The sequence below is a fragment of the Morus notabilis genome, unplaced genomic scaffold (genome assembly GCF_000414095.1).
Source record: "Morus notabilis unplaced genomic scaffold, ASM41409v2 Scaffold99, whole genome shotgun sequence".
NCBI lineage: Eukaryota > Viridiplantae > Streptophyta > Magnoliopsida > Rosales > Moraceae > Morus > Morus notabilis.
The window spans coordinates 1,883,303-1,909,134 of record NW_010362482.1 but is presented as its reverse complement, the minus strand read 5'-3'; the positions used below and the strand labels follow the sequence as shown (position 1 = coordinate 1,909,134).

The window sequence follows — 25,832 nt, the reverse complement described above, 5'->3', positions numbered from 1 at the left end:
TGCAAGAGAGAGAGAGAGAGAGCGTCGGGAGAAAATGAAGAAGAAGAAGATGGGTATATTAGGTCAGAGTTATTTGCGACGACATATTCGTCGTAAATAAATTTAAAATATCGTCGCTAATACTAAAATATTTACGACGACATTGTCGTCGCAAATTAATATAAATGTCGTCGCAAATACTAAAATATTTGCGACGATATTTTCTTGCCGCAAATATTTTAAAGTTGTCGCAACTAATGATTTTTTCCCGCACCTACTTTATCGTCAAATAAGATTATTTACGACGACAGTAAAACAATGTCGTCGCAAATAAGGTAAAACTATTTGCGACGATAAATGTCATCACAAATAGTGATGACTTGTCATCGCAAAAAAACGGATTACCTTGGCGCCAATAATCCGCGCCATTGAAATTTGCGCGCCAATATTATTTGCGACGACATTGAAGTTATTAGCGACGACATGGTTATTTTATTTAACGGTAGGTATTTGCGACGACATGGAGTATTATTTGTGACGACATTTGTTGTCGCAAATGGGCTTAATTGTTGTAGTGATTGTCCGGTGAACTAGAACTACACCTTTCCTCTATCACAGAAAACGACCACAAAAAGAACTCGAGAAAGGAAAGGAAAGGAAAACGAGAGAGAAGATATGTGTGCTGCAACTTGTTGGGTGCTCTCATTCATGTGTTACACGTCTTATATAGGCTCTTAAAACAGGGGTTATGAGACAAGGAATTATGGGACTTAATCACACAATTATGGTCCAATCTTTATGGTGCAAAACCATGCTCTTTCCTCAGAGATGAATCCGGCCACAACCATAGCTAGGTTCAGATTTTAAGAAGAAAAATTAAAGTCATAACTAACCATTAAGCTGGCCATTATCTCACAATAAAGCTCGGCCATTAAACTAGCCATTAAGCCCCTTTAATCACCATTATGCAAGCCAATTTCGGTTTTGGCCGGAATGTGAAAGGTCTAGGGCCTTTCTTTGGTAAAAAAATAAAATAAAAAGTTGCAAAATAAGGCCTGCACGGAGTGGACTTTTCAGTACGGTATTCATGTCTGCAAGTCACGCGAGACACACATTGGGCCCCTAACTCACTGGGCCCGTGATTTGCACCCCCTGCACGTGAGAGAGCCTCTCATGTATACATGCTTACCTAAGTTTTAAAGTGCAAATACTTATATACACCACCAAGGCTTCATTCCTAGCCTATGTGGAATTTTTGTAATTTTCAACCTATTTAACCATTCCAAGTGGCTTGCTTAGAGCATCAATTTTTCATTCACCCAATATTCATTTTGAGTGTGTGAATATCCGATTTCGATCTACTCGTGATGGAGAACGCAATTCCATCGACTCATCCCAAAAACCAATTGAGCCCATTCCAATATGGGCCTCAAAATGGGCCTTTAACATGGCTTATTAAGCCATTTTTCCAACCATATACGTGTACACACTTGTACAACATGGTCCAAAATTAGGAAAATCTAATTTCATGATCAGTGAGTTATGAAAGAAGGGTCTAGTAGGGGCGCATATATAAGTAGTGCATATTTTTTTATCTTTTATTGTTAAATTTGGTTCAAATCTCATCAAATTAAAAAAAATATATAGAACAGACAGTTTTTATATAAATTTGACGACTTAAAACCAAAATTTATTGGTAGTTTATTTTATTATTATTATTATTATTATTTTGGCCTTGTGAATGACTATTGATCCAAAACAAAAACAAATTAGCTGGTTAAAAAAAAAAAAAAAAAAAAAAAAAAAAAAACTAAATCTGTCCCGAGAAAACACACTTCATTGAAACCCGTTGTGTGTGTGTCAAGGACTTGAGGAGTCCATAATATGGCAAACATTTGTGGGCTTTTCTAGAAATCTCACAGCTGGACTTTCAAAGGGTCCATATATATGATCCAAATAAATTTTGGATCTAACATAAGGGTAGGTGTTGTCCAATGATTTGGTGACACTTCTGGATAACACAACTCCGAAGTATGAATAAAGATTGTGCTTTTAGTAGCAGCATAAAGAAAAAGAATAAGAAAAAGAAGGACATGGATATTTGTTCCCTAAATATACAAAAATACTTTTTCTCAAAATAAATAAATTATTATATATAGAGAAATTCCAGAGGTTCACACTGAATTTTACCGTAAAAACCGGATGGCGTGGCATGCATGTAACATAAGGTCACTCTCTACTGGTAAATGACAGTTTTGCCCCTTTGTTGCTTTTCGGAGGCTACTAAACATTTCTGTAGCCACTTTCAGTTCCAAAACTACTCAGTACGTTAGGGTTGTATTTATTATTACTATTATTATTATTATCATCATTATTATTATTTTTATTCACCCTTTTAGTAAGTGCAACAAATGCTGTCCAAAGACAAAACTTATCACTTATCAACCACATGACAAAATGGGCTCCATTAATGGCAGATTTTCCAGGGCTGAGGTAGGTAAACTGCAACCTTGACATCTCTAAAGTGTGTTCCTTTTCACTATTATTATTACACAAAACACTATCTGGGTTTCATGTCAAATGCCTCAACCAAGAAAAAGTGGTGTGCTGTTTAGGTACCCAGAGCAGTTGCAAATCTCAGTCAAAGTTGAGATTTTTTTTTTTCCTTCACATTGTTGACTAAACCCAATTGGGATTTCTTCTAATTCAAAGAAAGAGTAATAATTGTGCCCAATCTATTGCTTTTTGTTTAACTCAAATGTATGAGTTGGGTTTGATATCAGAAGAAGCAATAGTAATTTGGTGAGCATGTGCCTGTCTGTGATCTAAGAAAAAGCTGATAAAAAAGTGATGGTGAATTTAGTTTGCCACTATCCTAAAATGTCTTGGGTTCAATCTCAATCTCAAACCTGGCAGAAAAATGCCATCTTTACAAGCTCTTCTCTTTCTTCTTCTTCTTCGTCTCCTTCAATATCATATAACACTGATTACCAAAACCAACCAACTTCCTCACCATCATCCTCAGGCAGTAGTAAAATAAGCCCAGCAATTCTTATCATCATAATCATCTTAGCTGTTATTTTCTTCATATCTGGTCTTCTTCACTTGCTTGTTAGATTTCTCATGAAAAATAGGTCTTCTTCCTCAGTATCTGAATCAAACAGATACCCAGAAATGTCAGAGTCCAGTGCTTTCCAAAGACAGTTACAACAACTGTTCCATCTCCATGACTCAGGCCTGGATCAAGCCTTCATTGACGCCCTTCCTGTGTTCCTTTATAAAGAGATAATGGGCTTGAAAGAGCCATTTGATTGTGCAGTTTGCTTGTGTGAATTCACAGAACAAGACAAGCTGAGATTGCTCCCCTTGTGTAGTCATGCTTTTCACATTGATTGTATAGACACATGGTTACTGTCTAATTCAACTTGCCCTCTATGTAGAGGGACTTTGTACACTCCTGGACTTCCTATTGAGAACCCAGTTTTTTATTTTGAAGCTGATCATCCAAGTGAAGATGAATTTGGTCCCTCAGGAAATCCAGGAAATGGGGTTATTTCCATTGGTCAAAAGTCCTCAGAAAATAATATTCAGAAGAGGGTGTTTTCAGTCAGACTTGGCAAATTCAGAAGCATAAATGATGGGGCAGATGGGGGAGGAAGAGGAGGAGAGAGAGAAGGATTGGGAAGAGGAGAGAGAGAGAGAAGAGGAGAGACCACTAGTAGTAGCAGTAGTAGTTTGGATTCAAGGAGATGTTATTCAATGGGGTCATACCAATATGTGGTTGCTGATTCAGATTTGCAAGTACTGGCTTTAAGGCCAAAAAGAGAGAGCATTATTGGTGGTAATAACACTAACAGCCTAAGGATTGTGAAAGGAAGAAGTGGACCAAGTAGGAATTGCTTGGATAATGATGGAGATGCTGAGGCCAAGAAGATTAACATTGGAAGCAAAGGTGAGAGCTTTTCAGTTTCCAAAATATGGCAATGGTCTAGGAAGGGCAAATTTCCAACTTCTTTAGAACCCTATTTGAGCAGTACTAGTACTACTTCTTCTACTACCGTGGGACTGCCATTGACCGACAGATCTCCACCCACATGAATTGTATTTTTCTTCACCTCTTCAATGGAATTTGTTCTTCTTTTCTCAAAACAATTATTTTCTTTTGTTTTTCCTCTTATTTACATCACTTACACGCAATATTGCAGCTTCTTTGTATCATGTATCTTTCTAGTAAAGCCTTATGACAAGTGGGCAATGTACTTTATCTTTTGTTATGAAAAATTCCATGTATTAATGAGTTTCACAGTTGCTTTTTGCTTTGCTTTTCCTTTCCCCAGTCTAGAGCGCTATGCTTTGGTTGTTATGTGACTTTAATTCCAAAGACTAATATAAGCAGTTACTTTTGCCTGTGGCGTGAACATATTTCTAAGGCTGAAAATGATGAGATGGGGTAAAATGTCATATCTCCTCCGTGGGCGTGCATAGCTTTCGAACAATTTGTCCCATTTGAATTTGGGGCCTATCAAGCCATGTGATGTTTAGACAAATTAAACAAAGAATTAAATAAAGGGCACTTTTTTTATCTTATTTTCAAGAACTTTCTCTGGTAAGCATCTTTATTGGTTGTATTGATCATTAAATTTAATTAAAATTATATCAAATTAAATAAATACGTGAAATAGATAATTTTTAATATAAATTTAATAATTAAAAAATAAAAAATTATCAATAATTTATTTTTTTTAATCCCATTAAAAAAAAAAAACTTCCTTTTTTAAATAAAAAAAAAACGAAAGTGTTACTCTGATTACTGCGGAGTCATATCATAATGTCGCTTTTTTTGGGCCGCGCTGCTTTGGTTTCTCTAGAACTTTGCTTTTTTGCCCAAAAATAAAATTCGTTTCTTTCTTCTTTTGATCTTCTCATGGAATTCCTTCCTTTATTGGGTAGGACACAGTGGCGGGGTCCTGAAAAGGGATTAGAGAGACTCTTGTGAATGACGAGCCTTTTAATAACTTGTCATGTCAATGTTCATAGTAGGGTCATAGTACGAGTGGTCCTTCCTTCTTTGTATTGTCGCTTCTATTCTCCCTTGTAAGCGTTTTCCACAGCTTGAATGGGAAATCCCTAAAAATCTAAACTAGTTTTTATCTGAAGTATGGCCCTACGAGACTAAAAGTTGGGATGGGAAACACGCATAGAAGATACTATTTTGAAATGTAAGGTAACGGAATAGGAAATGATAAAAAATAGTGTTAAATTTGATGGCCGTGCAACAAATAAGAGTTTGAGTCCTGTATGTATTATTCAGATGAGATCTACATCTTATGTCTTGTAGTGATCGTTTCATTTATAGCAATTTCTGAAAGGATAGAATTCTGATGGCATCGATGTGTATTTTTAACGTGAAAACAAAGGTGACATTTATTCTCTGGAGACTTTGAGAAGAAAAAACTGTCGTTTGTGACAGAAAGATGGAGATTAGTTATAATTAAGACAAATTAGAGCAAGATATAATTAAAGGGTGGACCACTTAGGTAGGAGGCAGTTGGGGGTTTTGGGGAAGAGTGGATTTTTTTTTTTTTTTTTTTGAACTGAGGGTTGTTTGGTTTCTCACATCAGCGTTGGCAAGCATATAACCTGCCAAAATAGTTAGAATTGCTTCGCTGGAAACTCCCACACAAATCAAGTCAAGCATCGGTAGTTGGTAAGTCTAGAGATCATAATATTGAGTAAATTTAGAGACGTCAACTCCAATTTTAATTCATGTATCAACTGACGTGTGTTATTTTTTTATTAATATATACAATCATTTATCATTAATTGACGTGTCCATATTTGAGTACCTGTTAATATAAAAATGAAAACTTTATCATCATATCAATTGGTATACAAAAATTAAAATTGAGATTGGTGTTCATAATATTATCCATATTTATTTATTTCAACTTCGCAAAAAGCGGTGTCTGAAGTTAAAACATTATCAAGCACTACCCTCCTTTCCACGTTATTAAGGAGATGTGTTTGAATTGAGGAAACTAATCAACAGTCGATTTGTGTGCAAATCGCAGAGAATCCAAGGCCTTTGAGTGTTAATTGTGGACATAAAATATTTCATGAAAATGAAGACCGAAAAAACGGCCTCCATATCGAATGGCTTTGACTGATGATGTTGTAATTATGAATGTTGAAATTTGTTATGATTATATTACTTTTAAACAACAGAACGCAGAACAGCAAACACCATTAACTTTTGTGCAAGAGCCAGCTAACGACATGAGTACCAAATACATAAACATACTATAGATATTCAAAAGAGTTTTTATTATTAAAAAAATTATGTATATACCTACTCTAGATATTTAAAGCAGAGCTTCAAAATAGACAAGGAAACAGAGAGGAGACCGAGTCTAACACGGTTACACCAAAATGTACCATCTACATTTAAAAAAAATATACATATATATATACTGGTCATAAAATGGAGTACCGTAAACAAATAAAATGAACAAACAAATAATATAAACTTACATTTCATTGAGGGTAAATGGTACAGGATATAATATTGAACATACTATATGACTGATTTGCAATTCGATTAGAATCCAACTAAGAACCCAAACAGGCGGCCAAATCCAAACAAAAAAAAAAAGAAAGAGAAAAAATGGAGAAGCACCTCAAGTTCTCAATACAACGTATGAGCTCACTTCTCTTTGTGCGTTAAGGCAAAATTCAATTCCCACAATTCCATACGGGGATAATTTTTGTAGTAATATACATCAACCACCTAAAAGAGGAAGAAAAATGTAAAGAAAAGGTGAGAAGCCATAGGAAAGATCCCATACCCGAGAAAAATCAGGCTCAACTGTTACAAAATCTACCACCCAACAAAAGATCGCACGTCCACTGTAGATGGTTAGAAGAAAACGCCATCTTTAACTTAAATGTCCCTGAAGATCGCCAAGGCTCACAAACCACGCGGAAAATTGTTGATTTGTCCTTCCTCCAAAACATCTTTGTTGTTCATCTTGAAAGCAATCTTTATGCGCATGACAAGAGATTTCTGAAAACAAATGAATTTTGTAACTATCTTCTTTGCGGAAGAAAACAGAGAGAAAGGAGAGATTAAAGCAAACTAAATTACAAATTCATACTTCTCATATCATGTAATGTAAGTCTAAGGAACAGACCAAACTCAGGAATAGAATAAGTTACACTACTTCAGGTACCTTTCCATGTTGACTGTTAGTAACTTTCAAACTTTGTGTGATGGACCCATTACCACTTGCAGGTAATGTATTGCCACTTGCTGGATCTAAGTGCAGCTGGAGAAACTGTGGATTAAAAAAGCACCAAAAGATATCAGAAAACTGACATGATTAAGCCACAAAGTAGTTCGCGACAATTTCCTAGACCCCAATAGGGCAAATCTCATATGACTACTAACGCAATATAGAAATGTGATAGCATAGCACTTGTAGCTCTCCATCGCAATGCATAAGCATGCAATATTGATTATATGAAGGCTCAGGTTGTGAGGTTCTTAGAATCTCACCAAGATGAACAAATGAAATAACATATTTGTATAGCTAGCTACCATGTAATGGGATCGCAGTAGCCTCAAAAATGAAAAAAAAAAAAAAAAAAAAAGAAAAGAAAAAATATACCAGATATTACCTTTGGAACCGCTGCCTGGAAAATAAAATCTGTAAAGCTATCGGATGACAGATTTGTAAATGTAGCCTGAATTAATGTTGTTTGTGGGTTTCCAGGTGGCTTCGAAAAGTTGAACAATAGCTTCAACAAACTGCTCTCAAAAGCAACTATGGATGGAAAAGCTGAACCGTTGTTTTCTGTTTTATAGAGGGGAAAAAACAGGTTATCACTATAATGAAAAAGCTCTCTCAGCTGAAAGGACTTCAAATACTCCCAAAATTTTACCAGGGGTTGGTGGTTTGACTGCAAAGCCGTCCAATAAATCAATCACAGGAGTGGCTGGTGCAGATGGAGATAAGAGTCCATCTAGTGGCGCCACCGGTAATTTGTTATCTTGAACAGAGGATAATATATCTGATGTTGATAAGCTGCTTTGTGCAGGAGGGTCGCCAATAGACAAGAGATCCAAAAGTACATCGGTGCCATTTTGCAGAGCAGGCTTCATACCTAAACATATAGAAAGAGTTGCATAAGATATGCATGAGCTAAAATTAGATTGAAGAATCACCATTGAAGTAATGCAGAAAAATCCTCCATAAAGATTCACTTCTTAGTATCACCATATAGGATTAGATAATGAGAAGCTATGCATATCATTGCACAAAAGTGAAAAGGTTCATGAACATGGCATTCAAAACAAATCAGAAACGACAAATACATATATATATATATATATGTGTGTGTGTGTGTGTGTGTGTGTGTGTGTGTGTATTTGGATTTCATTATGAAGTTATGACGCAATGCATCCGAAGCTAACCAGGTTGATTTGGAGCTGGCGATAAATCAACGCCAAGAAGATCTTGAAGAAAATCAGCACCGCCACCACCGGTAGAGCTAGGCACAGCAGGAGTATCATCAGAACTTAGATCAAGCAAATCCACAAGAGGAGCCGCAGAAGGTTTGGAAACTCCATTTGGTATATTGATCGAAGTCGTCGTGGAAGTTGAAACAGTAGCTGGCATAGAACCAGCCCTCCTACCCATGAAAGTTGCCTCATCCAAAACTGGCATCCTTTCCACTAGCGCAGACCTGCATGCACTCCCCTTCATCAGCTTTCAAATATAAAAGCAACAAGAAGACCCTCTCTAACCACAAGAAGGGGGAAAAAAAAGAAAAAGGAATTTAAGAATGTGAAAGAGGAAGGATAGTTGTCTGAATTCATTAGGGAAAAAAAAAAAACATATACCTTATATTCTGATGCTTTGCAATAATAGAATTGAATTCAAGCGATCGTTGCTGCAATTCCAGCACAAGATTTCCTTTGTATTGAACAATTATATCTTTGATCCTCCTACAGATGGTATTCAAAGAACTATATGTAATTTCACACTAGAAGAGATGATAAAAGATCAACAAATTATTCCATCATTGTTAGCAACTGGAATGAGGGAAGCATAAAAACAGCACAAAAAGCCAAATATAGTTAATTAATGTCAACAAACAAAGCCATAAAACAATCAGAATACAGACACACATGGCCCAAGGACTTTATGCTCCCCAAGCACAAGAATCATAAGAAACAAATCTGGACAAATTTAGGGAAAAGAATTCAGTACTGAAACAGGAAGACAATATTTACATACTCTGAGCAAGATGGAAACCGTGAAGAAAGCTTTAACATAGCAATAAAAGCCATTGCTTTAGTGGTGAAATCTGAGGTATGGCGCTTAATTGCAATCTCTACAACATCCACAGCATCAGATTCAGTTACCTGCTCAAAAAAAATAAAATAAAATAAATCTTGGCGGAATACTGTCAAAGAAATCAATAGAAGATTACTTAAATGCAATGTTTGCTACCAAAAAACATGTTAGATTTAAATGTAGGCTCCCTCTTCATAAACATAAGCAAGAGGCGGATGCAAATTAAACAGCATGATGCAAGAAGTCAAACATCTAAAAATCACAAACACAAGAATCAAAATTGCGTCCGTATACTTGAGCTATCTTGATATTATTCTCTAATAAAATTCAAGAGAAAGAACTTTTCTGTTAACTGAATTATTAAGTTTCAGCATATGTCAAAGTTCTTAGACTCCATAGTAAGTTGCAATTCTTATAATAAACAAATATTTCCCAGAAACAAAATTAAAAATGAAAACTGAGAGCAAAATCATATAACGTGGTCCAGAGAAGCGTGCACTTACTGTTATTGGATCTTCAACGTCAAGCATGCCAACGTTGTTTACCAACATATCGCCATATTCTCCAATGCACCAAACTGCCACTCGAACAAGACTTTCCTGAATAAATGAAATAAAAACAAATAAAATCATATTCATGCCTGAATAATCAAAATAGTGGGAACAATCCGTTGGCCATTTGCAGTATGAAAGGGAGAGAAAATAATTGCTCACCTGCTCAGAAGTTTGGAATGCTCTATATAGTGCCCTAACAGTGTATCCGTGGAGATCAGAAGCATTGCTTATCACAACAATAAGGGCATGCCATACTTCATCTTTTACAAAATTTCCAGCCTACTAAGCATACAATAAAGATCAGTAGCTTCTTATCACTTGAAATAAAAAATACAACTAATTATGCTGAAAAATAAAGATCTCAGCAGCAGCCAAGAATAGCAAGAATTTGGGCGTGTGATGAGTCATATCTGCTCACACTAACAAGATACACAAAAAGGCAAACGTCTTAAAAGTGCTGTGCAAAGATTTCATAAATCATATGAAACGAATTAAGCAGAAAATATAGAAGGCATGCCATGGTATTGCAAAGGATTCTGGCCCTGGGCAATTAAAGCAAATCATGAACGATGAAAAACACCAGCTAATGTAAAGATTTGTACTGGATGTGCAAAAAGTTGGAACTTTATAAAAGTTGAAGTTGATTAGAACCTTGACAAGGCTCATTAAAAGACAACCGTTTAAAATAATAATCCATGCAGAGACATTGATAGAAACTAGCAGATGGCTCCAAAAATTTATAGGAGGATTTGAAAGCATCAATAGTAATTTAGTATTTAATAGCACATATGGCTTCAGTTAAAAATATAAAAAATATAAAAAAAAAATTGCACATATCGCACCAGTAGGAAGAACAATCACAAAATACCCCCTGTAGCTGCTCCAAAAAAGTTAATACACTAATTTGGATCAGACTATGAAATAAATCAAGATCGCCATAATTCTCTAAACACTACGCTAGACATAACTTTCTTTTAAATTTATACCTCTGTAAGAACCTTAAGCATCTGATCTATGTACCAAATCTTCTCCAGGGAAAACCTAAAGCAACAAAGTACAGATGTTAATCATCTAAGCTTTCTGTCAAATCAGTTTGTCGTTTTACATTACCAAACAATCCAACAGCACTGAACTACATTTGCATCCAACCAACTAAAATAGTAAATAAAAGAAGCCAGTTGCAGTAGAAATAGAACAAGTATTATCAATAGTAGTAAGTCCAAAAATAGAGAGACATGTCAACATTATGTTATATAGAACGGCTGTGTAGAAAACTAAAAATAAGCGAACTGGAATCGAAAGGACACAATAATTTTGATGGCAACAGGTACTAGGAAGAGCAAAAATTAGACAGCAGCAGTCCCACCACATTAGAAACCTCATAAGATCATTTCATTGCAAGAAATTAGTGAACAGCTACCTAACCAAGTAGAACCTAATGGAATGATCAACAAATCTTATATCATAGTAATAGCCTGCGCAAACAAGCAACTTTTGTTTCAGTTTCTTTCTTTCTTTTGAGGCAGTAACAACTTTAAGCCCAATGCATAGCATGTATTAAAAACCCAGTGTGTGATTTCCAAAGGAGAAAAGAGGCCACCTTCAAAAGCATGAAGTATGCAACTTACTTCGCTACAATGGAGCATATTTTTGCTGTGAGATCTCCCTTGAATTCTTGGTCACTTACTTCTAAATAATCAATTAACTCTTTTGTAAGAGGCTTCACATTGCTCTCGTTTACAAGAAGATAAACAAGTTCAAGAGCCCTTTTCCGAATAGAAGCATCTGAATCCTGAAGAAAAAAAATAAAAAATTCACAAACTTTTCAATCTATAGTTTTGTTTGCCAAAAGACTTGGTTCTTGTCATTGATTCAAGAGAAGAGTCAAAAGGTATAGATAAAAGCATCAGATTGCATGGAACATTGAGAATCATTTTAACTTCAGTTCATCTTTATGTGTAAAAGTATGTATTAGAATTTTAATTAACAACACAAGTTGAGATATACCAACAAATTAACAACACTAGTTGAAGATAGCAATAATGAAGTAATAAAAAAATAATAACATCTACCATTATAAACGTCAAAAAAAACATTTTAAACCAACAAATTAACAGAACATATCTAAGATAGCAAATCAGGAAATAACATTATAGAAATCATTTAACCAAAGTCTTGAATCCCCATATTCCTGTAGGTCACTGACCCCAAGCCACAAAATCGTAAGGATAAATCAAACTGTCTCCAAAAACAGAATTCTACTTGACCAAAAAAATGACAAAAGAAGTATAGAACTCCAAGGTCTTCCACGTAAAAAAGAAGGGGCAGTGATTTGTTTGTCCTCAAGCAAATAAACACGACCATGCAATACCTTCACACATTCCAAAATTGTTGCTCGATGCCTCTGTACAGCTTGAGCATCTACTGTAATAGCCTTCATCAGCATATTTAGTGCAACATATCTGTAGAAACAAGTGAGGTTTATATTTATGATACGACATGACACTTCCCTAACAACAGATTTTTAACAAATTCAACAAGTGTTATAAACTAAAATCCAAATATTGTTTCTTAAAAGACAATAAAACCATGCCCAAGGTAAGCACAATAAGGAACCTGATATTGTTGTCACGGTTTGATAAGAATCTTCCCAGGATGTTGATTGCAAGCACACGTAAGCCACCATTATCTTCAATGCTCATGATGGTTTCTACACATTCATATAGAATTGCATTGCCTGCATTTTTGTTCGACTCTGTTTTTGTTGCCACCTGAGAAATAATATACCAAGTCAGTGGAAAACAAAAGGGGTGCCTGGGGAGAAGCGAACTTTGACAATCATGATGCAATTAGTACAAATAATTATCATGAACATTGACCACTAGCCTCTAGAAACCAAAAGGTACAAAGGATCATATTGTATGAAAATTTATTTCATACACCCACGTAAAATGTACACAGAATTCACCAAAGCGCATTATCATTAAGCGACAGCTATCGGTAGAGGTTTGTTTTTTTTTTTTGCCCCCTTCTTTTTTTGTATAAGTATGTAATGCTGAAAAGTTAGCTAGCTAAGATCTTTTTTTCCTCTTTTCGTTATCTACATAAAATGAACCTTCCTAAATCCATGAATAAAAAGATTCGTACGTCCATTACTCATTACTCATTACTTTCACATGTGTACACAGACCAACCAACTGCCCCAAAATACACTCTCATACAAGAAAATAAAATTAAAAGGCTTATGAGAGTAATTTTATCATAATTAACCAAACTTATTGGAAAATTCACTGTTAATAATATTGGAAATTGTTTGACATACGCTATTGCAGAAGCATGAATTAAATGCATGCAATATGTGGGTCTCCAGAATGCTAAGCTTGGGAATGCAGTATGAGACATAGTAACATTATGAAAGAAATCACAGTTAAAAAAAATATACCGCAAATAATTGATGAACTTGACATAGTTAAGGAGCGAAAAGCTAATATATTACCTTGAATAATCCAAGTCTAAGGGAAAACATGAGATGGAACATGAGTAACGGCTAACCTGGGCAAGTATGTCATTCATGCAATCACTACTATCTGCATCTCCTTGGCCCAACACACGCAAAAGCTTTAGCAATCTGATATGCAGGAAAGGGTCTGTGATGCCGGCAATGTCATACTCAGGGGAATAAGGACTGTTCACAACATCCTTCAGAGTTTTGACCAAACCCTCTGTGCACTTCTACATTAACAGTTACGACATCTATTTAATTAAAAAAGACCAGGCACAAAAACCATGGTGACATAAACAACTCTGTAGGATCTATCCTTATTGTCAAATTATATGATTCAAACCCACAAATCTTACATATTTGAACAATGTAATCCCCAACTTTAAAAGTACAACTTCTATTCTTCGCTTGAGATTTTAGGACATAGGGTCCATAAAGTCAAGAATTCCAAGCAGGTACATATCCCACCAAGCCACCCCCAAAATAAAATAAAACAAAAAACGCCGGGCAAAACCCATGTATGCGAATAGATGCCTTATATGTAGACCACTGGAAAACTAACCAAAGCTTTCACCCAATAACATCAACTCCACAAGAAAAATTGAAAAAGTTAATATCTTGCAGAGAAAGTTTAAACCTTCTACAATCTTTTCCAAAAAGCACTACAGATCATAGTCAAGTTACCTTTCTAAAATATTCAAGGGCTTCCGCACTGACTTTACATAAATCTGTACAAAGTTGAATTCCTGTGATTAAAACACCATGATGCTTTTCTTTTAGTAAGGAAGCAGCAGGGTTTATAAAATTTTCTGCCAAGTCTGGGACTTTCTTTATTATCCGTATAGAGCATAATGCTGCCTGACAATAAACAGCGAGCGTTGATCAGCTTGAAAGTCCAATTGTTAAGGACAGCCCATCGGAAAATAAAAGAGAAATATCAAACTGTTAAACACTACACATACGACGAAAAGAGACAAAAAAAGATTTCATGTAAAAGTTTTCCAAAAAAAATCCAAATACCAATTTCTTTTTTTTTTTTTTTTTTTTTTTGATAAGAAACAAGAATTTTATTAATAATGAAAATAAAAACACTAGAGCACAAAGGGGTCCTCAAACCAAACAAAATAGTTAAAAGCAAAAGTACTTAACAAACAAAAACCACAAAAACTACAACAGGGACAACATAACTATAACAAAATTAAGTCCCATCCCCTGAGGAGATCCAAGAATGAAAAAGCCTTGAATTCTCTATCTTGCAAAGTCCACAATGCCACCCAGTAAATTATGCGATCCCAGACATCACTAACATCCCCCTCAACTCCATCAAAGATACGATTATTCCTTTCCAACCACAACGCCCAAAGAGAAGCTAAGATTACTGTGTTCCATAACTGATTAGTTCTCTTATTCCAATCACCCGAAACATCAACACCCATTAGATCAGGAACACTTCTTGGAAAAGCCCACTGTAAACAGAACTCCCCTATAATTTTACACCATATCTTCGAAGAAAAAGAGCAATGGAGGAACAAGTGATCCGATGTCTCATTATTGTTCATTATCGTTCCTGCATAGCACACACCATCCCGGGGAAATGGAAAGGAATGGCTTCCTCTTTTGCAACAAACCTTGCGTATTCAATTTACAAAGTGAAAGTAACCAACCAAAAACCTGAATTTTTGTAGGAACCGAGATTTTCCAAACAAAATGATAAAGAGGGAAGGCCAGAAAAGATTGGTTATCAACTAAAGAATTGAAAAGGGACTTACCATCTATCCTCTAAACTAGCACAGACCCTCACCCCCTCCAAACAAGAGATCAGGTCCACACCTCACCCAACTCTCTCTCACTAGGATTCCTCCTAAAGTAATTCCAAGAAACAGTAGAATCATTTCCTACGGTATAAAATGACTAAATGGGCTGATTATGAAGGGTTGACAGTCTAAAAAGGTATGGGAGAAGAACAGCAAAAGACTCTTCACCGGCTCACCCATCTTCCCAAAACCTCATCCTCTTACCATCCCCTATATTCAAAATCGCATGGGACCAAAACAAAGAACACAGGGACTGAATGGCTTTCCATGGACACCATATAGTCACCCTAGAACAATCTCCGGATACCCAACCACCAAAAACAGTACCATATTTGCTTTTAATGACACTATGCCAAAAAAAACCCACCTCCTTAGAATATCAATTACAATTAAATACTTGATGTAATCCTTTATTCTTGGCAAAGAAAACGCGGCAACGAAGCAAAAGCAAGCTAAGTCAAAAATTCAGATAGGATGGAATCAATCTACTACGCAAGAATTTTGAGATTAACATGCATCTAACATCTTTAATGCTTTTAATTTCAGTTTTGTGCCGCACATATGTCTGACAGTTGTTCTGCTTTCAAAAAAAAAAACAAAAACAAAAAAAACAAATTATGAAAAGCTTTTTACACCTGTTATACATGGAATAATTAATCACTCATTGTGAAAATTTAAAATACTAAAGGTCAATAGGTCATGAATTATGATCCATGGGTAGCTGCTAAAAAGTTACAATTTTTCAGCAAGGCCATCCAGATAAATGTTAACTTCAGGTAATCTAAGGTTCCTCCAGTCCCCTTTCCTCAATATCATATTTGTACAACATATATGTGAAATAATTGTTCTGCGTAGAAAAAACAAAGGAAATATATATACATGCATGTATATATAATAAAGAACACGTTACACCTTTTGAGGGTGCAATAATTCAACACTCGTTGTGAGAAATTAAAATACTGAAGGTCAGTAAGTCATGAGTTATGACATTGCTGCTGATAAAGTACTGTTTTCACCAGGGCCATTACTGATAATTGCTAACTTCATGGTAACTAAGGCCCCGTTCATTTCACCGATTCGAGTTTAGAATTCGAGTTTTGCTACAGTAAAAAGCTCTCAGAAACAATGACATCTAACTTTTTTGCTACAGTAAAAAGTTCTCCCATAAAGTCACATCTCAACTCGAATCAGCGAACTAAATAGGCCCTAATGTTCCTCCAGTCCCCATTCCAACCCTTTGCTGTTAAGTTTAAAAAACAAACGACGCATAACACATGTTCCAAGAGAAATGAAATGTTGGGATAGCAGGTCATGGCATCGAAAATTCGAGAAACTTACTTTCTTCCTGATGTTTGGATCTCGGAATTGCAGCAACCTTTCTACCTCTGGTGCAAGATCACGAGCCATTTCTGCAGAGCAAATATTTCCCAGAGCACAGAGAGCGAGTCCAACAATGTACTGGTTTGAGTGATTAAGATCTCTGAAATATAAGTTAAGGTTGCCAAGAAAAAAAAAAAAGGGCAACGACTGCCAACAAAAAATAAAAAACAGAATTTCCCCTTTTGATATTTTTTTGTAAATGCCACAAGAAGAATCAATTCATTTAATTGAAGTTTGGATGAGAGAAGGCGAGATCAAGAATGAAAAGATAGGAACTCTTTTATATTTATTTTTATTTTCTAAATAAAAAGGTCAACAAAAAGCAGGATACTGTTTTAACGAGTTTGTGACCAGCATAAGAACTTCTTGTCTTTCATCAAGGAGCAACATAAGCCCAAGATAACCAATCCTCTTTTCAGGAAAACCAGCAGATGCTATCAACTTCAAGCACTCCATTTGACCAAAATGTGTTGGGTACCCAAGCATGTGAATGAACATGAGCTTAGCCAGGTTACGATGTCGATAATCTTGATCATTTTCATTAATTGAAGCACGAATAGCAGCGCTCTCTTTCCGCACGACAGCACGTTCCTCTGCTGCTGTTTTGCAAGCACGTATGGCTCGAATCATGTCCCTACATCAGAACAGTAAGGTCGTATAAAGAAAAATCCATGATAGGTTATCTAGAAAAAAAGATCTAAATGGAATATGACATATGGTTGGATTTCAATATTGCTCCTTGCACGGCCTAAGAAACACACACACGTGCACACTTCTAGCAAAGAGTTTCCTACTGAGACCTAGGACTTCCATCAAACCTCTTCTAGCTTTATTGCAACATTGATTTGTAGTATTCATGCATGCGAGTATGAAAAAATTCCAATAGCAAGAGATATCATAGGTTTAAGCACGTAAAGAGATGATCTTCCTTAAACACTTTTAAGAAAATGCAAGGTGCCAATACAAAACTCACTTGTCTAAATTGCCGAAAAGACTGGGAAACAAATCTTCCAATAGAAGATAAGCTCACCAACCAATAGACTATTTCCTAGAATCACTACATGAAACTGAAACCCCAAATGGCTGATTGTGCAGCTATAGCATATGGTAGTTTTTTAAATGAATCTGAAACCAAAAATGGCAGAATGTTCAGCTGTAACCTATAGTATTCTTTTTATGAAGCATAAAAGCTGGTATTCAAAATAGCTCAAAATTTTATCATTGGAGAGTCGAGGAACTTTTTTTTCACTAGAAAGTCAGAAGGAACTTGAAAATAGACATGTAGCTCGCAAAAGAATGAATTCAGGAGCATGAATTCAGGAGCCTAGTTACTGCACAAATTATCTTAGCGTTCGTAATTTGCAACGTTCTATGGGAGAAGTTCAGCATTAATAAACTTAATGCACCATGCGGTTTCAGGTATAAACCAGCAAGTTCAAATCTCCTACCCCAAGTTCAAAAATAAACTCAATGCACCACTAACACTACATGAACCATTAAAAAGTCTTGGAAGGATAATTCTAATCTCCTCCCACAAGTACGTCAGACAGAGAGTAGATAAAAACATCACAGTTTACAATCGAACACATTCAAAGAATCATTCAAATCACCACATGCCTATAACGTTACTTCATTCATTCTTCCAACACTATCTTCCAGAATTGCGACAAAAACCCACCTAATTCGATAAAATTAACCCAAGGCACATTTCATCCAATTCAGCTACGTCCTTCCTTAATCATCAAAATTATTAAATCAAACAGCTTCAATAACCACGAATCAAAATCCAATTAAGGAAATGCGTATATACGCGAACTAATCCTAAATCAAATCATAAACCACTCCGAACATACTCAACTTACAGCGACAAACCTCCAGAATTCCAATATGCAACCAAATTCGATAAAATTAAACTCATATACATACACAAATATGCTCTTTCACAGAAATATCCAAACGATCTGATAACATTTGAAGTAATTGCTTAGAGAGCTTACCGCAAGCGGGTTCCAGAAGAGAACGGGTTCATGGCTAAGTCCGTGGTGAAGCTCCGAGAAAGCTCGAATCAGATCCGAATGAGGAACACGAACCCAGGCCTCAGCGATCAATTCGTAGGTTGACGATTTCAGATTCAACGGCAAAGGAATTACCGAGTCTGAATTGCAAATCCGAGATCCAAACAGGATTTCCGAGAGATCTGTAGAGAGAGAGTTGAAGATGGAAGAGAGATTTTGGATCTGAGAGAAAGAAAGAGAATGAGAGAGTGGAGTTTCGCTTCGGAGGGCCTGTCCTTCCACTTGCGAAGAAATGCTCGTCTTTCTTTTCGTTTCTTTTCTTTCTTTCTTTCTTTTTTTTTTCCTAGTAAACCAAACAAAATTAATTTAATTTAATAAAAATCATAAACAAAACGAGGAAAATGGCACTGTGAATTCTCTGCCGGTAATGATAGCGTCACGGGCTGTAACCATCTGCGGAGCTCACCGTAGAGTATGATTGGATTAGAGTTACACGTATATACGAAATTGTATAGGATTGTTCGACTGTCGTGGATAGTGCAGGAACTTCGGGTCGGCGGGCCGCCCGAAGCCCGAATTTTTGAATTTTGCCCGAATTTTTCCCGCCTGCCCGACTTGCCCGACCCGCCCGAGATTTGGGGGCCGCCCGCCCGAGCCCGAATTTCACCTGGAATGGGCCGCGGGCTTGTATTCGGCGGCCCAAGCCCGCCCGAATTGCCCGACCCGAAGCCCGAATTTTTGAATTTTGCCCGAATTTTTCCCGCCTGCCCGACTTGCCCGACCCGCCCGAGATTTGGGGGCCGCCCGCCCGAGCCCGAATTTCACCTGGAATGGGCCGCGGGCTTGTATTCGGCGGCCCAAGCCCGCCCGAATTGCCCGACCCGAAGCCCGAATTTTTGAATTTTGCCCGAATTTTTCCCGCCTGCCCGACTTGCCCGACCCGCCCGAGATTTGGGGGCCGCCCGCCCGAGCCCGAATTTCACCTGGAATGGGCCGCGGGCTTGTATTCGGCGGCCCAAGCCCGCCCGAATTGCCCGACCCGAAGCCCGAATTTTTGAATTTTGCCCGAATTTTTCCCGCCTGCCCGACTTGCCCGACCCGCCCGAGATTTGGGGGCCGCCCGCCCGAGCCCGAATTTCACCTGGAATGGGCCGCGGGCTTGTATTCGGCGGCCCAAGCCCGCCCGAATTGCCCGACCCGAAGCCCGAATTTTTGAATTTTGCCCGAATTTTTCCCGCCTGCCCGACTTGCCCGACCCGCCCGAGATTTGGGGGCCGCCCGCCCGAGCCCGAATTTCACCTGGAATGGGCCGCGGGCTTGTATTCGGCGGCCCAAGCCCGCCCGAATTGCCCGACCCGAAGCCCGAATTTTTGAATTTTGCCCGAATTTTTCCCGCCTGCCCGACTTGCCCGACCCGCCCGAGATTTGGGGGCCGCCCGCCCGAGCCCGAATTTCACCTGGAATGGGCCGCGGGCTTGTATTCGGCGGCCCAAGCCCGCCCGAATTGCCCGACCCGAAGCCCGAATTTTTGAATTTTGCCCGAATTTTTCCCGCCTGCCCGACTTGCCCGACCCGCCCGAGATTTGGGGGCCGCCCGCCCGAGCCCGAATTTCACCTGGAATGGGCCGCGGGCTTGTATTCGGCGGCCCAAGCCCGCCCGAATTGCCCGACCCGAAGCCCGAATTTTTGAATTTTGCCCGAATTTTTCCCGCCTGCCCGACTTGCCCGACCCGCCCGAGATTTGGGGGCCGCCCGCCCGAGCCCGAATTTCACCTGGAATGGGCCGCGGGCTTGTATTCGGCGGCCCAAGCCCGCCCGAATTGCCCGACCCGAAGCCCGAATTTTTGAATTTTGCCCGAATTTTTCCCGCCTGCCCGACTTGCCCGACCCGCCCGAGATTTGGGGGCCGCCCGCCCGAGCCCGAATTTCACCTGGAATGGGCCGCGGGCTTGTATTCGGCGGCCCAAGCCCGCCCGAATTGCCCGACCCGAAGCCCGAATTTTTGAATTTTGCCCGAATTTTTCCCGCCTGCCCGACTTGCCCGACCCGCCCGAGATTTGGGGGCCGCCCGCCCGAGCCCGAATTTCACCTGGAATGGGCCGCGGGCTTGTATTCGGCGGCCCAAGCCCGCCCGAATTGCCCGACCCGAAGCCCGAATTTTTGAATTTTGCCCGAATTTTTCCCGCCTGCCCGACTTGCCCGACCCGCCCGAGATTTGGGGGCCGCCCGCCCGAGCCCGAATTTCACCTGGAATGGGCCGCGGGCTTGTATTCGGCGGCCCAAGCCCGCCCGAATTGCCCGACCCGAAGCCCGAATTTTTGAATTTTGCCCGAATTTTTCCCGCCTGCCCGACTTGCCCGACCCGCCCGAGATTTGGGGGCCGCCCGCCCGAGCCCGAATTTCACCTGGAATGGGCCGCGGGCTTGTATTCGGCGGCCCAAGCCCGCCCGAATTGCCCGACCCGAAGCCCGAATTTTTGAATTTTGCCCGAATTTTTCCCGCCTGCCCGACTTGCCCGACCCGCCCGAGATTTGGGGGCCGCCCGCCCGAGCCCGAATTTCACCTGGAATGGGCCGCGGGCTTGTATTCGGCGGCCCAAGCCCGCCCGAATTGCCCGACCCGAAGCCCGAATTTTTGAATTTTGCCCGAATTTTTCCCGCCTGCCCGACTTGCCCGACCCGCCCGAGATTTGGGGGCCGCCCGCCCGAGCCCGAATTTCACCTGGAATGGGCCGCGGGCTTGTATTCGGCGGCCCAAGCCCGCCCGAATTGCCCGACCCGAAGCCCGAATTTTTGAATTTTGCCCGAATTTTTCCCGCCTGCCCGACTTGCCCGACCCGCCCGAGATTTGGGGGCCGCCCGCCCGAGCCCGAATTTCACCTGGAATGGGCCGCGGGCTTGTATTCGGCGGCCCAAGCCCGCCCGAATTGCCCGACCCGAAGCCCGAATTTTTGAATTTTGCCCGAATTTTTCCCGCCTGCCCGACTTGCCCGACCCGCCCGAGATTTGGGGGCCGCCCGCCCGAGCCCGAATTTCACCTGGAATGGGCCGCGGGCTTGTATTCGGCGGCCCAAGCCCGCCCGAATTGCCCGACCCGAAGCCCGAATTTTTGAATTTTGCCCGAATTTTTCCCGCCTGCCCGACTTGCCCGACCCGCCCGAGATTTGGGGGCCGCCCGCCCGAGCCCGAATTTCACCTGGAATGGGCCGCGGGCTTGTATTCGGCGGCCCAAGCCCGCCCGAATTGCCCGACCCGAAGCCCGAATTTTTGAATTTTGCCCGAATTTTTCCCGCCTGCCCGACTTGCCCGACCCGCCCGAGATTTGGGGGCCGCCCGCCCGAGCCCGAATTTCACCTGGAATGGGCCGCGGGCTTGTATTCGGCGGCCCAAGCCCGCCCGAATTGCCCGACCCGAAGCCCGAATTTTTGAATTTTGCCCGAATTTTTCCCGCCTGCCCGACTTGCCCGACCCGCCCGAGATTTGGGGGCCGCCCGCCCGAGCCCGAATTTCACCTGGAATGGGCCGCGGGCTTGTATTCGGCGGCCCAAGCCCGCCCGAATTGCCCGATTTGCCCGAAAACGGCTAGTTTTTTGAAATTCGGGTTCGGGCAGTCGGGCAAACTCGGGCAGCTCGGGTTTTCGGGCAAAATTCAAAAATTCGGGCTTCGGGTCGGGCAATTCGGGCACACCTAATTTTCGGGCAATTTTTGGGTCGGGCAGTTCGGGTTTGGTCGGAAAAATGCAAAAAAATCCCGGCGGACGGCGGTATACGGTGGTTAGACGGCGGCGGGCAAGGGTGGACCTGTCACATCCGGGCTGCCCGAACCCGAACCCGAATTTCAAAAAACTAGCCGTTTTCGGGTATTCGGGTAATTCGGGCACCTCGGGCGGGTCGGGGTCGGGCTCGGGCAAATCCTCGGGCTTTTCGGGCGGTCGCGGGCGGCCCGTTCAAAGTTTCAGCACTAGACTCGTGGACCTCGTGGTCCAAAAACAAAATCAGATTGGTCATTCAAAGCATGTGCCTCACCCAAGATGAGTACGTTATTTTTTGATTTTTTTTTGTCATTAATTACGATTCAAGCAAAAAATAAATTAATTATTTTAGTTACCGGGAATCTCTTGTAAGCTGGACGTCAATTTTTTAAACAAATAACTTTCAACAAAAAATCAAATTAAAAAAATAATTTTCCACAAAAAAAATCAAATTAGCTTTGATCGACGTTAACCGTTTCAATAAATTGGATCAAATTTGAGTTATGTTACCGTTTAATTCGTTAATTTGAATTTTTAAGTTGAATTGAGATATAATATAGCTTTTTACTGTAACAATAAAATTAGATGTAATTATTTATGAGAGTTTTTTACTGTAATACAATTCAAATTTTAAATTCGAATCGGTGAAATGAACAGAGTGTCATGAGGTGAATTGTCATTGAAAGATGTTTGGTTCATGAATTATAACCGTGTGATTAGAATTATTTTTAATTTATGTATATTTTTTATGAGAAAAAATACTGTAGCAAACCACGAATCATAATTCGAATGAAAATCTTTTCAAATTCACTCCAATTTAAGATACAATTTTGTGTATCAAACTCGCTAACCCACTCCTGCTCTAGCCTGTCAAATGGGGCCATGTCATCACCTATTCGGTCCTAAACACCTATTGCCTTCTCTGACGACCAAGTTCATTTTTTAATTATAAACTTTCTCACTATGTTTATGCTATATTGCTATATGAATTATAATGCTATATCAATTATTGGGGTAAGTGATTTTTTTTTCTTATTCTTGCGCAACTTCACTACTAGCCTTTATCGGACCATATAGATCAAATTCTAACCTTTGAATGTGCCCTTTAGAGTATGTTTAGTAGGAAAGAAAAGTAAAAAGAAGGAAGAAGGTGGAGGGATTTTGGGAGGAAAAATGAGAATGCAGGTTGTTTGGTAGGAGAGAAAAGAAGAGAAAATGGAGTGAAAAATAATACATGTGAGTCTCACCATTTTTTTTCTTTCCACAAGTGGGCAGAAAATGAGATGAAAAATGGGAACAACTCATTAAAGTGAACAAAGTTACTAAACTATCATTTTCTCCATCAACATCCAAGCAAAAAATTTAAGGGTATAAAAGTAATTTACAAGTGAGATTTTTTCTTTCCTCCCAATTTAACTTCTATTACCAAACAAGTGAAGGTAAGCTCATTTTCTTTCCATCTTCTCATACCAAACAACATAAAAGTAAATCAATCTCCTTTCCATCATTGCTATTTTCCATTACTTTCATATTTCCTTTCTATCTTATTTTCTTTCCTTCCTACCAAACATAACATTAGTCTACGCCAAGGCTCGAAAAGATTGACAACGCGTTGATTTAGATTTGTGTTTAGTCCTTAAACTTTAAGCAACCTGATAATTTATAATTTTAGTCTTTGAATTTATAATTTTAATACATTGCTGTATAAACTTTTGTTTTTTTCTTTTATGATTTTCGTCATTGACATAAAAATTGACAAGTAATTTCTTAAATTTAATATCAGTAATCATGTTTTCATGGCATGATAACTTGATTTTTTTTTTTACTAAAATAGCTACCTTTGTGCAAAATGTTCCCTTAACTATTGTTAAAAACACACTAAAAGTCAAAACATTTTGTATTTAATGTAATTATTAATATAAAATTTTAAGTTACTATGCAATATAGATATGATTATCCATATTAATGTTAAAAATTATTTCTCAATTTTAATGTCATAAATAAAAATTATAAATATATAAATATATATATATATACAAATAAGATTAGTATTCTATAATTACAATTTTAAGAACCAAAATCTCACTATGCTCGACGCAAAGCGAGTAGTATTCTCAAAAAAATAAATAAATAAAATAAAATCTAAGCGAGTAGTAATCAGGAGCTTTGGTACCAAAAGGCTATAAACAATTATTGTAAAGTTCCGTTTGAATTGGTTTAAAAAAAAAAACAAACTATTTTTAGGTTTTTTAGTTCAAAAGTCGTGTTTGAATTTGTTTATATGAATAATTTTAAAGTGCTCTTAACATTTTTAAACACTTTTGAAATAAGTCATCTTCTTTAGTGTTTATGAAAAAAAAAATTATTTACATTTTTAACATTCTATTTGTGAATAATAAATTAAATATCTCATCTAAACAGGTTTAAAAGTTTTTCTTAAATATAAAAACACTTTTCAAGTACTATCTAAACACTCATTAAAAAGACCAAACTTATTATTATCTACTTCTATGTTATTGATAAGTAGTGCTGGAACTTCGGGTCGGCGGGCCGCCCGAAGCCTGAATTTTTTCGGGCTCGGGCGGGCCGGCCCAATTCCCGCCCGTCCAAGCAAGAAATTCGGGTTCGGGCTCGGGCAACCCGGATTTGACATGTCCACCCTTGCCCGCCGCCGTCTAACCACCGTATACCGCTGTCCGCCGGGATTTTTTTGCATTTTTCCGACCAAGCCCGAACTGCCCGACCCGAAAATTGCCCGAAAATTGGGTGTGCCCGAATTGCCCGACCCGAAGCCTGAATTTTTGAATTTTACCCGAATTTTTCCCGCCTGCCCGACTTGCCCGACCCGCCCGAGGTGCCCGAATTACCCGAATACCCGAAAACGGCTAGGTTTTTGAATTTTTACCCGAATTCGGCCCGAAAACCCGAGTTGCCCGAACTGCCCGAATTGCCCGATTTGCCCGAAAACGACTAGTTTTTTTAATTTTGCCTGAAAACCCGAGCGGCCCGAGTTTGCCCGACTGCCCGAACCCGAATTTTAAAAAACTAGCCGTTTTATCCCGTTTTTTTTAAAAAAAAATCATTTTTAACCCCAAAATTTCCCTATAAATACCCCCCATCCCTCACACATTTTTCTCACTCAAACTCTCTCAATCCCTCTCAATCTCTCTTAACTTCTCTCAATCCCTCTCAATCTCTCTCAATTTCTCTCAATCTCTCTCAATCTCTTTCAAGTTCTCTCAATCTCTCTCACAATTTTTCTAAAGCTCTCTCTCTAGTGTCTATCAAATTCATCTTATTTTTTTATAATGGATCCTTTTGGTTATAGTGGTATTCCCGTTGATGCCCAACACAATGTAGAAGAAGGGCAATTTCCCACTAATGAGTTTGTTACACAGCAAATGCAATCTACTAATCCAAGCCATGGTGGACGTACTGGAGGTCGTGGTCGCAATAGTGGGCGTGGAGAAGCGGCAGC

The 25,832-nt window shown here is 39.2% G+C and overlaps 2 protein-coding genes across 5 annotated transcripts; one reads left to right on the top strand and one right to left on the bottom strand.

The window, feature by feature from the left end:
* The first annotated feature begins 2,363 nt into the window (after positions 1-2,363).
* Positions 2,364-4,225, top strand: LOC21410417 (RING-H2 finger protein ATL47). 2 transcript variants are annotated; one of them, XM_024168216.1, is made up of 2 exons: positions 2,364-2,472; positions 3,114-4,225. In XM_024168216.1, exons 1-2 carry the CDS (start codon positions 2,429-2,431, stop codon positions 4,075-4,077), a joined length of 1,008 nt encoding a protein of 335 aa, XP_024023984.1. In that variant the 5' UTR covers positions 2,364-2,428; the 3' UTR covers positions 4,078-4,225. The 2 variants fall into 2 exon arrangements, with proteins under 2 accessions (XP_024023984.1, XP_010100496.2); XM_010102194.2 differs by having other exon boundaries at positions 2,364-4,225.
* A 2,259-nt stretch (positions 4,226-6,484) lies between these two features.
* Positions 6,485-18,929, bottom strand: LOC21410416 (AP-1 complex subunit gamma-2). 3 transcript variants are annotated; one of them, XR_002902527.1, is made up of 19 exons: positions 18,586-18,929; positions 16,920-17,222; positions 16,547-16,688; positions 14,079-14,252; positions 13,445-13,624; positions 12,509-12,663; positions 12,264-12,354; positions 11,521-11,684; positions 10,879-10,933; positions 10,052-10,171; positions 9,842-9,937; positions 9,279-9,406; positions 8,882-8,986; positions 8,453-8,724; positions 7,921-8,142; positions 7,657-7,832; positions 7,209-7,313; positions 6,861-7,042; positions 6,485-6,766 (listed from the first exon to the last, which is right to left on the bottom strand). XR_002902527.1 is itself a non-coding variant. In XM_024168126.1 (18 exons), exons 1-18 carry the CDS (start codon positions 18,615-18,617, stop codon positions 6,947-6,949), a joined length of 2,616 nt encoding a protein of 871 aa, XP_024023894.1. In that variant the 5' UTR covers positions 18,618-18,929; the 3' UTR covers positions 6,485-6,946. The 3 variants fall into 3 exon arrangements, 1 of the variants encoding a protein (XP_024023894.1); XR_002902528.1 differs by having other exon boundaries at positions 6,864-7,042; XM_024168126.1 differs by having other exon boundaries at positions 6,485-7,042.
* Positions 18,930-25,832: the final 6,903 nt, after the last annotated feature.